The sequence below is a fragment of the Ochotona princeps genome, chromosome 13 (assembly GCF_030435755.1).
Source record: "Ochotona princeps isolate mOchPri1 chromosome 13, mOchPri1.hap1, whole genome shotgun sequence".
NCBI classification, from domain to species: Eukaryota; Metazoa; Chordata; class Mammalia; order Lagomorpha; family Ochotonidae; genus Ochotona; species Ochotona princeps.
Window position 1 is genome coordinate 13,685,240 of NC_080844.1, and position 13,668 is coordinate 13,698,907.

Sequence of the window (13,668 nt, forward strand, 5' to 3'; positions counted from 1 at the left end):
GAAGGCCAATATAAGTGTTTGATGTCAGTGGCTGGCAGGAAAAAACAGCCAAATTCAACAAGTAATAATAAAATTCCATTTAATTTGCTTGTGAGTTTTTTGCTGTCTTGATGAACCAACAAATTTTGTTAGCTTTTTCTGTTAATTTGGTCCTGAACTGTTCCTGAGAGGAATACATTTTTAAAGGACTCTTTTCACCCATTCTTGTTTAATGGTTTTCCCGACAGTTCTTGTAAATTAGTCAGTAGTATACCTGAAAGAGTCTCTATAAGCATTTTTTCACTGTAAGCAGTATGGACTAGAACCAAAGGATAATAGGCACTGAACATAATATTGCCTGCTTGGGCTAAGCCTTACAGGGTTTGTTAGCTCACCACATTCTTGAATATTTCTTAGATTTTGGTGGTCGATTTTCTGTTTGCTTTTTCCATCCGTCTGTAGGGTTGCAATAGTGTCCAAATCTTTTGAAGGAAAAACTGATCGCACAGAAGAGTGGTACGGAACTCAGTACAAACAAGAAGCTATACCAGATGAAGTCATTAAGGTAGGGTTAACCACCTTGCTGGTGAATTACAAGAACATGAACTCCGTGAATTCACTGACTCCGGGCCCAGAGCGTGGTGCTCATTGTTATATGAGCCATCTTGGGAAGACTGAACAAGGAAATAGAGAACTGACGTTTTGGGCTCTTGCATAGAGAAATGACACTCTTGCCCATATTGTTGAGTTTGTCACATGGGAAGGGCTGTAAAACGGATTCCCAGCCTTGTACAGGCCAAGGGCTTTGAGCTGCAGGATACATACACAGAGAAACAAGACTCCATGAAAAGCCCAACAGGTAGAGAAGTGGGGAACATGAAAGATAGATTATGCAGGGGCTCCAGAGAACTCACAATTTTCGAACATGGACTAGAAGCAGTTTCTGGGATTCAGCCCATCTTCCCTCTGTGAGGTGCTATTTTTTTATGCCTCATTATTATCATCATTGTTCTTTCTGACAGAATAGAGGATTATGGTTTATTTCAAAGCAGATATGTTTCAACAGTATTTTACCACATTAATCAGTCATCAAGATTTTGTCTTTTGGTTCTCATTGGCTGTGTATCCTTGAGAGTCAAAACTTTATTTGTGAGAAGATACTAGAAAGCCTTCCACTGATTAGTTTCTAGGAAAATTCAAGTTGTGGACATTCTTTCTTTAAAAATGTGCTTCCATAATAATAACACCACAAAAAGAAGAAATAACTTCAGAAAGGAAGTCATCACTGCTCTTTTGGGGAGCTGTGCTATACTCGTGGGACAGGGGGCACTGGAGCCTTCAAGTTCTGACCACACCAAACTTAACCTTGAATAGGTTAAGTTTAATTTCTTAAAAACAAATTTATCTGGGTGCTCAAGAGTGAAATTACCTACTGTTTCCTAGTCCCTACTATTCAGCTATTCTGGAGACTTAAGCTGCTACTCAAATAGTATGGCCAGTGTCACCTGAATCCAAATGCCAAAAGCCACAAATGCAGGAACCAGAATAAACTACAGAATCTGCAAGGCTGTGTGCCACATCAGCTAGAGACCAAATTACTGAACACAGAGTTATTAAAAATCAAGCACTTTTTATTTTCTTCTTCAGCAATGTAAAGTCTTGTAATTTGGGGTTCAACAATCAGTAGGCTTGTAGTCTTTTCCATTTAACTTTTGTAATTTGTGAAACAGATCCAAACTGCATGTTTTTAATCAATCCAAATTTAAATCTCAGTTTTTTCCTAAATCTTGTGCTTGCATTACTGTTTCACTTGAAAGTTCATCTGAAAGAAGTTTGAGCTGGGCCTTAAGAAGTAATACTGTGGGGAAAAAAAAAAAGAAGAAGAAGAAATAATACTGTGGCCTACATTCAGAACTTTACTAACAGCACCTGCTGGTGTGGATGTGGGAAGAAAGCTACCCTCCACTGTTGGTGGGAGTGTAGGCTAGTACAACCACTATGGCAGTCAGTATGTGGAGTGCTAAGAGAACTGAAAAGAAACCTGCCGTATGTCCCAGCTAGCCCACTTGTGGGAATATATCCAAAGGAAATGAGGTCTGCATATTGGAAAGGGATCTGTAATCCTATATTTCCAGCAGCATAATCTACAGTGGCAAAGACATGGAAACAACCCAGATGCCTGTCAAAAGAGAAGTAGATAAAGAAACTGTGGTACATCACTCCATGGAATACTACTCAAGCATTAAAAAGAATGAAATTCTATCATTTGCAACCAAATGGTCCCAAGTAGAGACCATTAGGCTCAGTGAAATACCATATGTTCTCTGTGATATAAGGCAACCTTCATGCAAAGCAGAAGATCAACAGCCCTTTTTTTCTTCAAAAAGGGCTGTTGTTTTGATATTTTGTTTTGATATTTTTGTTTTTATTTTCATTTCTTCAAAATAATTTCTTTTCTCTTATTAAATTATTCACTGGCTCATAAATCATACAGTAGCATTATTTTCTCCAAGAAAGTTTTTGATTTTGTTTTTCATTTCGGTGACACATTAGTCATTCAGTAGTTTTTTTTTTTTTAACTTCATGGCATTATAAATTTTTAAACTTTATTTCTGTTGACCTTCTTTTGTGGCTTTTAATTTAAGGGAATGTATAGTAACTGTGTAATACAGAGTATCATATCCAGATGTGAAGGTACAATTCATTATGCATCTCTACTTCCAAATCAAAGATGGACTGTCAATGAAACTGTTGAATATATCTTGACAATAGGATACTGGATTCTGACACTGTCTGTACCAGCAATGTCAGGATACACTTAAATAGCAGAATGATGGACTTAACAACTGCTTATGAAGGACTGTACTTATTGTAATAATATAAGGGAAATCAATTGGGGAGAGGGAATTTTGGGAGAGGATAAAGGAAATTCCAGAATCTATGAAATTGTATCATAAAATAAATAAATAAAATTTTTAAAAAATTAAAATAAAAAATCTTAAGAAAAGAGGCACCCTTTAGTCTGGCCTTCAGGCCATGCATTGAATTAACTTAGCATAGCTGAGGGTACAGTTTATATGAATGACTTGTTGTCTGTCAGTTGTGAGACTGTGTCCATGCACAGAATATTCTGCCTTCTTTTAAAGAGCTAGAGCACACATGATCTTCATATGGGCTAGGAAGATTCTGCATGTTCTAGTCTCAAATTGTTCCTTACCTGGTCATTTTGGAGATGTGCAGAGGAAAGATAGATGAATGCAAAATCTTCTTTAATACAGAAGGACTAACTCAGTTTTAATTCAAAACCGGCAGTGATGTTTAACAGATGATGGATGGAAAGGAATGTTGTATAATGTCTATTCCTTTAGTATTTGGGTGTTGAACAAAGACACGGTTGTAAACTCCTGAATCAGATGCATTGCTTTTGCATATTTTTTCATCTAGAAATGGCAAAATGCTGACCTAAATGGAAAATTCAAGCTGCCAACAAAGAATGAATTTATTCCTACAAATTTTGAGATTTTATCTTTAGAAAAAGAGGCAACCCCATATCCTGCTCTTATAAAGGTAAGAAGTTATTTCATGGCAAGCTTGAGAGATGACTTCTTGTATTTGGTCTTTTATTGACTTGGAAGTTCACATGCTAAGAATGACAGAAATACAGCAGAAAGAATAGCTACAAGAAATAGTGGAAAGGTCCAGATATTTGGACCTGTCAGGCAGCACCTTAAAATGATGCTTGAAATATCCACATCCGATATTGCTATGTCTGGGCTTGCGTTCGGCTGTGCTTCAGATTCTAGATTCCTGCTAATGTGTACCTGGGCACCAACAAATGATGGCTCAAACACTTGGTTCTTTGCTACCTACTTGGGAGACCAACATGAATGTTTCTAGCTTCAGCATGGCCGAGCCCCAGCTATTTATGAACACTTATAGACAAGAGTGAATAAATAGATGGAATTGTCTGTTTCTCTGCCTTTCAAATAAGATGAAAATAAATAAAAATTTTGAAATTGATTCCAGTGCAGTGGCCTTGTGGCTAAAGTCCTCGCCTTGCATGTGCTGGGAACCTGTGTGGGTGCTGGTTCTAATCCCGGCAGCCCTGCTTCCCGTTTAGCTCTCTACTTGTGGCCTGGAAAAGCAGTCGAGGAAAGCCCAAAGCCTTGGGACCTTGTACCTGCATGGGAGACCCAGAAGAAGCTCCAGGCTCCTGGCTTCAGATCAGCTCAGCTTCAGCCATTGTGGCCGCTTGGGCAGTGAATCATCAGACAGAAGATCTTCCTCTCTGTCTTTCCTTCTGTCTGTATATCTGTCTTTCCAATACTAATAAATAAATCTTGAAAAAAAATTTTTTTGAAGTCAGAAAAATTGAAGTTAGAAATTTTAAAGGTTAAAATATGAAAGCAAACAAATTTACTAAGCAACATAGAGTTCAGAAAATTACTTAACTTCACAAGGGAAGAAAACTGGGTTACAACCACAATTCTACGAAAAGAAAATAGCTTTTTTTTCCATATCCACTGAAGATCCAGTAAGGACATAGGTTAATGCTGCCTGTTGAAAGTTAGAGATAAGAAAAAAATAAATAAATAAGATAAAAAAAGGAAGTTAGAGATTCTAAGAAATAGTATCTGCAGCCTGGAAGAAAGTGTGTCCAAGAGAAACTGTGTTTAAAAAACACACAGGTTTTTTGTAAAAGCAATTTTTTTTTCTGTAAAAGCAATTTTCATTATGACACAGAGGCTATATGAAAATAATAAAAGGAAAGGGCGACTCAGAAGTGAACTTTTTACTTTTTCAGAACTTTCTTTTCTTCCTTTCTTCATTCCTTCCTTTCCTTTTTCCTTTTTCCTTTTTCCTTTCCTTTCCTCTCCTCTCCTCTCCTCTCCTCTCCTCTCCTCTCCTCTCCTCTCCTCTCCTCTCCTCTCCTCTCCTCTCTGTTCCTTTCCTTTCCTTTCCTTTCCTTTCCTTTCCTTTCCTTTCCTTTCCTTTCCTTTCCTTTCCTTTCCTTTCCTTTCCTTTCCTCTCCTCTCCTCTCCTCTCCTCTCCTCTCCGTTCCGTTCCTCTCCTCTCCTCTCCTCTCCTCTCCTCTCCTCTCCTCTCCTCTCCGTTCCTCTCCTCTCCTCTCCTCTCCTCTCCTCTCCTCTCCTCTCCTCTCCTCTCCTCTCCTCTCCTCTCCTCTCCTCTCCTTCCCTTTCCTCTCCTCTCCTCTCCTCTCCTCTCCTCTCCTCTCCTCTCCTCTCCGTTCCGTTCCGTTCCGTTCCGTTCCTGAGGCTATGAGATTCTCAAGGATGGAGAGATAAAAAGAAATCTTCTATTTTTTATTCACTCCCCAAAGGCTCACAGGAGCCACTTTTGGGCCTTGCTGAAGTCAGGAACCAAGAACTGCATCCTGGTCTTCCTCCTAGGTGGCAGGTACCCTAGCATTGGCCATCTTCTGCTGCTTTCCCGGGTACAGGAAAAGATCTATAGGAAGCTGAACAAGAAACAGAGTATGTAGAACTCTGACTGGCACTCTGATATATCATGCTTGCTGTACCCAAATACTAGTCCCTCAGAATGTCATTTTCACCCGTTGGGTAAATTGTGTAGAGAAATATATTTAACAGTATATTCTGTTTTCTAAACCCGTAAACTAATAACTGTTAATATATACCATTCATTAATTATCTGAAGTTCAGATACACTCAGTGGGACAAGGTATTTAAGAACATGAAAAAATCTTGAGCAACTGTCATCTGAAAGTTTAGCTAGAGCGGCTAGTTCTGAAAGTTCAGTTCTGTCATCTCAAAGTTTAGCAAAGAGCTTCTGCTGGGACTCCCACTTGGGTGCAGGGGCCCAAGGACTTGGGCCGTCTTTCACTGTTTTCTCAGGCACATTAGCTGGATTAGAGGTGGAACAGTGGGGACCCAAACCAGTGCCCATATGGTTTGCTGATCCCGCAGAAAGAGAATTAGCCAGCTATGCCTCTGGGCTGGCCTTGAGCCCAGTGTCTTTCACAATCTAATCCTGTAGGCGTCAAACCATCATCTTTGTCATGTTCTGTTATTCAAGCACACTAATTCTGGTCCAATCAGGGAGGGACTCTTATGAAGCCCCCACAGGCAGGGCTCATTGTGGATCACCTTGGACGCTTACTGCAACACCACCATCTGTCTGCCCCCACCATGTCTGGAAAGGTGGAAATAGAACCATTGCTATTTATTTCTCTCATCTCTCTCTTTCTCCACTACATCCCCATCTCCCAAATATAGAGAATACTGAAGACCGTTCTCTCCCACAGTAGTCGGTAGACTTCCTGTCTAGCTTCTTACCTGCTGACTCTGAACATGTTTCAGGGCCTTGGGAAGGCAGCCTCCCAAACAGAATTCTAAACTGTTGCCTCAGTGTGCCTTCTCTTGAAGAGTGATTTGACTGGGGCCCGGCAGCGTGGCCTAGCGGCTAAAGTCCTCGCCTTGAACGTGCCGGGATCCCATATGGGCGCTGGTTCTAAACCCGGCAGCTCCACTTCCCATCCAGCTCTCTGCTTGTGGCCTGGGAGAGCAGTCGAGGATGACCCAATGCATTGGGACCCTGCACCCGCGTGGGAGACCCGGAAGAGGTTCCAGGTTCCTGGCATCGGATTGGCGTGCACCGGCCCATTGCGGCTCACTTGGGGAGTGAATCATCGGATGGAAGATCTTCCTCTCTGTCTCTTCTCCTCTTTGTATATCTGACTTTGTAATAAAAGAAATAAATCTTAAAAAAAAAAAAAACGCCAAAAAAAAAAAAAAAAAGAGTGATTTGACTGGACATTCTTGCTTAATGTACCCTAATTTTCTTGTTTGTTTCTTCATCGCAGGATACAGCTATGAGCAAGCTCTGGTTCAAACAAGATGACAAGTTCTTCTTGCCAAAGGCTTGTCTCAACTTTGAATTTTTCAGGTATGTAATGTGAACTTAACTATTAAGTTTTTCATAAAAATCAACAGTTACTCTGTGTACTTATCTGTATTGCTCATACATGTCTATGATTTTTTTTTAAAAATTTAAGCTATGTGGTCTAGATAAGGTTCTTGATTCTCCTTTCTTTTTGTGATGAATACACCTTCTTTTGACAGAAGTGATTGTTATTAGCTGTGGTTAGGGCCTACCTAACTTTCAAGAATTTGGAATCTGGGGAGGCTGTACATTTATACATAGGATTCATTGAGAAAATAAGGTTTTCCATCATTTTAGCTTTGTATTCCTAGAACTTACATAGAAGAAGTGACTAAATGATGTGAGTCCTTTCCACTCTTTTAATTTTCTGAAGCTTTTTCTAATTCTCACTTAGATATTTTAAAATTATTTAGTAAAAACGGAAGAGATAGTAAGGTTTATGAATAATACTATTATTGCAATGACTTATTTTTTCAAGATTTGTTTGTTTATTTGAAAAGCAAAATGACAGAGAAAGGGGGAGACAGATCTTGCACCTACTGGTTCACTCTCCAATGGCCACAGTAGCTGTGGCTAGACCAGGCTGAAAGCTGAGAGCCTAAAACCGAGAACCTAGTGCTTTCCCAGGTGCATTAGCAGAGAGCTGGATTGGAAGCAGAGCAACTGGAATTCCAGCTCCATTGTTGTAGGCTTAACCATTGTTGTGTGGCTTAACCTATTACGCCACACAAGCACCTGTAATCTTTTCTTTTTTTTTTTTTAAGATTTATTTATTTTTATTGGAAAGTCAGATTTACAGAGAGTTCTTCCATCTGCTGGTTCACTCCCCAAGTGTCCTAAATGGCTGAGCCATTCTGAAGCCAGGAGCCACGTGGGTGCAGGGTCCCAAGGCTTTGGGCCATCCTCGACTACTTTCCCAGACCACAAGCAGGGAGCTGAATGGGAAGTGGAGCTGCCGGGATACGAACCGGCATAAATAAGGGATCTTGATGCAGACAAGGCGAGGACTTTAGTCGCTAGGCTACCGTGCCAGGCCCTGCAATGATTTCTTAATACCTTCAGTACATGTCTGTCTCCTTTTACTTGCATGGTTATCACCCAATTCAAATTTTACTTTGTGAGTTTGTAATTTTGTATTTCTAAAATGTAGCGGTCTCTGTTAGTGAAATGGACTTGTCCTCTTGTAATAATATTCAGTATGATGATCAGGTTTCCATCACTTTTCATCTTTTGCCTTGACAAGAAATTAAAGCTGGATGTGTTTCAAATTTTTGGAAAGGGAAAAAGCATCTCTAAATTGAAGTTTAATATCTTGCCCACATATATGTTCAGGTTGTAGGGATGTAGTACTATAGTATCATTAGATTCACAGGTATTTTTTTTTTTAGAATTGTGCTGAATTATATATTTTTAGAAGATTTGCTTATTTATTTGAAAGGCAGAGTTAAAAAAGAGAGGAAAAATAGGGAGAGATCTTCCATCTATTAGTTCACTCTCCAAATGTCTGTAATAGCCAGAGCTGAGCTGATCAGTTGCCAGGAGGCAGAAGCTTCTTCCAGGTCTCCCACATGGGTGCAGTGTCCCAAGGATTTGGGCCATCCTCCACTGATTTCACAGGAAATAAGCAGGAAGCTGGATCAGAAGTGGAGCAGCTAGGACTTGAACCAGTACCAAATGGAATACCAGCACTGCATGGAGAAACTTGGCCTACTATACATGGCGCCAGATCCTTATATTTGAGATGACATGTTTAACATTCTAAGCAGTCTCTTTTCCATTTGCATCCTAAGAGTATGAAGATTTTCAGAATATCTTTTAAAAAAATATTTATTTGAGAGAGACAAGCAGTGACACAGAGCTTCCATCTGCTATCTCACTTCCCAAATGCTGCGACAAAATCCCACTGAGGCCACAGTTGAGATCTGGGAACTCATTTGGGTCTTTCACGTGTTGGACAGAAGCACAGTTGCTTGGGCATCTCTGGTGCCTCCCAGGCCTGTACAGCAGGAAACTGGAGTCAGGAGCAGGAGCAGTACCATGTAGCAAATCTGGCATTTTTTATATGAGATGTGGACAACTTAATCACCATCTTAACCACCATGCCAAATGTTCACCTTCCCCCCCCCAAATATATTTTGAGAGGCCAACTCATATATCTTCTCTGAACTGCCTCGCATAGTACCTAGAATTAAAGACTGCTTTCTTCAAATAAGATGTCTGTGGTCTGGTTTTCTTCCAGGTAACCACTGTTCAGTTTCTTGTACATTTTAATAAAAGTTTTTCTGTATGTCTGTGTATACTTTTGTCTTCAGAAATTGTGTTACATATATTTAGTTATTTAAAACAAAGCTATTACTTATTTGAAAGGCAGTGAATAGTCAACTGACAGGCAGAGATCTTCCACCCACTGGTTTATTTCACAAATGCCTGCACAGTTGGGATTAGGCCAGACCAATGCCAAATACCTGGAACTCAGTCTGAGTCTTTCACATAAATGGCAGAAATCCAACCACCTGCTGCTTCTCAGGGTGCGTATTAGGAAGAATCCAGACCCTGAAGTGGAGTCAGGAATTGAACTGCACTGTAGTGTGGGATGCAGATGTCCCAGGCAGCTTCTTCTGCTTCTTCTTCTTTTTTCCCAGATTTATTTTTATGAGAAAGGGATATTTACACAGAGAAAGGTTTTCCATCTGCTGGTTCACTCCCCAGATTACTGCAAGGGCTAAAGCAAGCTGATCCGAAGCTAAGAGCCAGGACAGGAGCCTCTTCCAGGTCTCCCACTTGGGTACAGGATCCCAAGGCTTTGGGCCATCCTCAGCTGCTTTCCCAGGCCACAAGCAGAGAGCTGGACAGGAAGTGAAGCAGCTGGGACAGGAACCAGTGCCTAGATGGTTTATAAATCCCAGTGACTGCAAGATGAGGATTCAGCCATTGAACCATGGCACCACGCACCCAGGCAACTTCTTAACTGCTGTATTTAGTACTAGCTCTACTTAGTCATTTTTTTTAAGCCCGGAGATTTGTATTTAAGCATCCAATATCTGATTACAAAATAGTATATTGTAAAAATTAACAATTGAATGGAAATTTAAATCCTTCAACTGATTCATGTTCTTTTTCAAAAATTAGTTTAGAATCAGTTTAGAATTCACCGACACAGCTACCTCAAATTCAGTGCTTGAGGACACTTCTTAAAAGTTGTATTGTGTGGTTCAACCCCACAATTTTGAGCTCCTGGGTATGGTTTTGCTGGCTTTATTTCCACCTAAGAAAGATACAGAGACATACAACTGTCCATGTAACTGGGCTCTGGATTGGTGGGTGGGGGAGGCGTGAGAATCATATCTTAAGTTTCTGAGATGCTGTTTACTCTCTCATATATATATAATACTTTAAAAAGTAAATGAACAACAAAGTGTTTACTTAGATTTTTCTAAATGGAGAATGTTTAGATAGATGTCGAAGTTTTTCTTCAATTTAAATTCAGGAATTCCTCCCTAGCTGCACTCAGCTTTGAGTCCAAATGTCATGTTGTCAGAATGGAGCGACTTCTTATGGAAACCAGCAGTTTTCCTTCCCTGATGCTGCCCTTTCCCCTCAATTTCCCTCAGTCAGCTTCATTTTTCTCCATATTACCATATTTATTTTCTCCAGTATTGCCATGTGATATGCCAGATTTAAATGCATTATCTGTTTCCTCCAGCTAGACTACAAGCTCTGTGAGCTCAATGACTTTGCCTAATTTGCTCCTCCTTTATTCCCAGCATCTATAGAAGAGTCAGGCACTGTTAGTGAGGATATAGTGCAGAGGCTGAATGAATGAACCCTTTACTTGCCTTTTTTGAAGGTAGTCAATGTTATACAGTTAGAAATTTGGGATCCATTGACTTGCATTTAGTACCAGCTCTGCTGCTGTCGACCCAGGTAATCCTAGAACAATTATATTCTGATCTGGGAAATGAAGCTGAACATGATTTCTGTGATTGTATTTAGCCCCTACACTCAATAATTATTATGTGTTCTGTTATTCTCAATATCCTTTTTTAAAAAGAACTTTAATATTTATTTATTTTTATCAGTCGGATTTACATAGAGTAGGAGAGACAGAAAGAAAGATCTTCCGTCTGATTGTTTACTTCCCAAATGACCACAACAGTTGAAGCTGAGCCAATCCGAAGCCAGGAGCCAGGAGCTTCTTCAGGCCTCCAACGCGGGTGCAAGGTCCCAAGGCTTTGAACTGTCCTCGACTGCTTTCCCAGGCAATAATCAGGGAGCTGGCAGCAAGGTGGAGCAGCCAGGACATAAACTGGTGCCCATATGGGATCCCATTGCATGCAAGGCGAGAACTTTAGCCACTAGGCTATCATGCCAGGGCCAATTTCCTTTTTTTTTTTTTTTAACCTTATTTTGTGATACTGGCTGTAGTTGTATGATAGATTTTGTCAGTGGCCTGTTTTGGCCTTATTGTTCTTGGCAAAACTCCAGACATAAGCTAGCACTTCCAGAGTCTTAGTTTTTTGTCTCATTGTCCCTTCCACCAAGGGCGTGACTTGACTGGGGAAAGAGGCTATGCAAATATCCCATCAGCCTCTGCCATGCCTTCTTCACACCCCTTGGCTGCACTCCACTTCCTGTTTGTCAGCTCCGTTACACCCTTTGGAATAAACCATTTCCTCTTAGCATAGACAGAGCATATTTCAAGATAGTTTTTTCAAATATCTCTTTTGCCTTTCCTTATGAGAAGAAGCAGACTTAAAAAACTCATCCAGATCTTCAGGAAATCATTTTAACCAGTAGTCAATTTCTTGATCCCTCTCGAAAGGCCATATCACATTGGGAAGTAATAAATCAGCTATTTTACTGTCAACATTTTCTTCCAGCCCATTTGCTTATGTGGACCCCTTGCACTGTAACATGGCTTATTTGTACCTTGAGCTCCTCAAAGACTCGCTCAACGAGTATGCATATGCAGCAGAACTAGCAGGCTTGAGCTATGACCTCCAAAATACCATCTATGGGATGTATGTAAGTACCCACGACTTAGAGCCTTCCACTCATCAACATTTTTATATTGATTTGATGGAAGCATTTTTGATTGAGGGTATGAGTTTTAATTTCTTTCTTGAAGCTGTTCATGCTAATCCTATTTTCTCACCTTGCAATTTTTAAGTTAGCCCCCTCATTCTAAGTGTCAGTTGCGTATCATTCATATTATGCAAATTTGCCTTTCTTTTTTTTTTTAAGCATCCTTCACCAGGTTGTCATATATATATATTTTTTTCCCTCACACAAAATTGGATTCCAATATAGGTTTAAATCTCACCCATTTCTATGTCTGAAGTCTTGGTTTTTGGTGAAAGAGAATGTTACCTCACTTTGTGAGATGTAAGGTTGGCCAGTTCTGTTTCCCTAGAAACCCAGACCATGAGGCTGCATATCCATACTCTTCGATCATGTTTCTTCATTATCATGCCACTGCTTGAGGTATCAAAGCATTTCTTTTGTTTTTCTTTTCGTTAGTCGCTACATTTATGCTGATCCTCTCCATTGCAACATGACATACCTGTTTATCAGGTTATTGAAGGATGATTTAAAAGAGTATACATATGCAGCACGCGTCTCAGGTTTGAGCTATGGCATTGCATCAGGAATGAATGCAATACTTGTAAGTAAAATGAAAACAACAGAAAAGGGACCACACCATTTAAGCAGTATGCTGAGCTTGGGAAAACTATTAACTCCTGCATTTTTTTAAACAAGAAAATCCATGGTCTTTTTTTTTTTTTCTTGTACCTTTTTATAACTGAAGACTAAACTTAGTATTAGTTCCACTAATTATTTTGTAGTCTAGTGCATCTTGTGAACATGCATGTGTGCTATATTTATTTTGCATGTTCTTTTGCTTGAAATGGTAATAAATTAATCCTGAAAGCATGCCATTTTTTTCCATATGTTCAAGTGTACGTTATCATCTGCAAATGAAATTTATGTTTGTGGTGTTGCAGTTTTACTTACATTTCTGCAGACAATGTTTAGAAGCACTTGACATTATAATATAGTTTCCTTCGTAGCATACTTGATGTATTTTCAAGGAAGCATTGTTAAATGTATCGTGAAAAATAAGGAAGTCTTCACAAGTGTTTCTCAAACATGTCCACGTCTGAGTATCTCTCAATTTCTACTTAACATCCCTCTTGTGGCACACATTTATCTTCACTTTTCTTGAAAGGATATTGTATGTTTTAACATAAACTGAGAACATTTCTGGGTATTTCTTTTATTTTTTCTTATATGAAAGGTTTTAGAGTTTAAAAATGTTATATATTTTGTGATTTTTTTCCCCTTCATATAAATATGTTTTTTGGTAGCTTTGGTTTAATGAATAATAATATATATAATCCAACCATTCTCAGCCTCCATTAAATTTTGAGGCTCCCTGATCAAAACTAACTTCAAATAGAAGAGTAATAATCTGTTTTCTTGTTTGTTTGCTTTTCAGTTTTGGGTTTTTTCTTTTACTTCAGCAGCATGTTAACCATTAAAACACATTATTTTTGTTTGTGATACGATGGGCTTTCTGCTAGTTGTCAGTCAAGTTCCTGTGGAACGTGAAGTGCTTTCACGGCGAGTGACCTTCCCTCACACTGAGATTCTTGCCTGTCACTCTTCACAGGGTAGAGACGCTTGGCTGTCTAGATGCATTGTATCGCCCATTGCTGTGGGTGCCACCACCGAAGCACTGCAATAGGCATTCCAAAGTCCCTG

The 13,668-nt window shown here is 39.6% G+C and overlaps 1 protein-coding gene across 6 annotated transcripts in view; it reads left to right on the forward strand.

Moving 5' to 3' along the window:
* The window catches only part of IDE (insulin degrading enzyme), a 113,566-nt gene that overhangs the window by 82,347 nt on the left and 17,551 nt on the right, over positions 1 to 13,668 (forward strand). For 5 of the 6 annotated variants that reach the window (XM_058671117.1, XM_058671112.1, XM_058671116.1 and 2 more), the window contains exons 12-15: positions 442 to 544; positions 3,424 to 3,546; positions 6,824 to 6,906; positions 11,784 to 11,928. In XM_058671117.1, the coding sequence (XP_058527100.1) occupies positions 442 to 544; positions 3,424 to 3,546; positions 6,824 to 6,906; positions 11,784 to 11,928 (454 nt within the window). Of the gene's footprint in view, positions 1 to 441; positions 545 to 3,423; positions 3,547 to 6,823; positions 6,907 to 11,783; positions 11,929 to 12,423; positions 12,569 to 13,668 lie in introns of all 6 variants that reach the window. The other variant, XM_058671113.1, reaches the window with a different exon arrangement.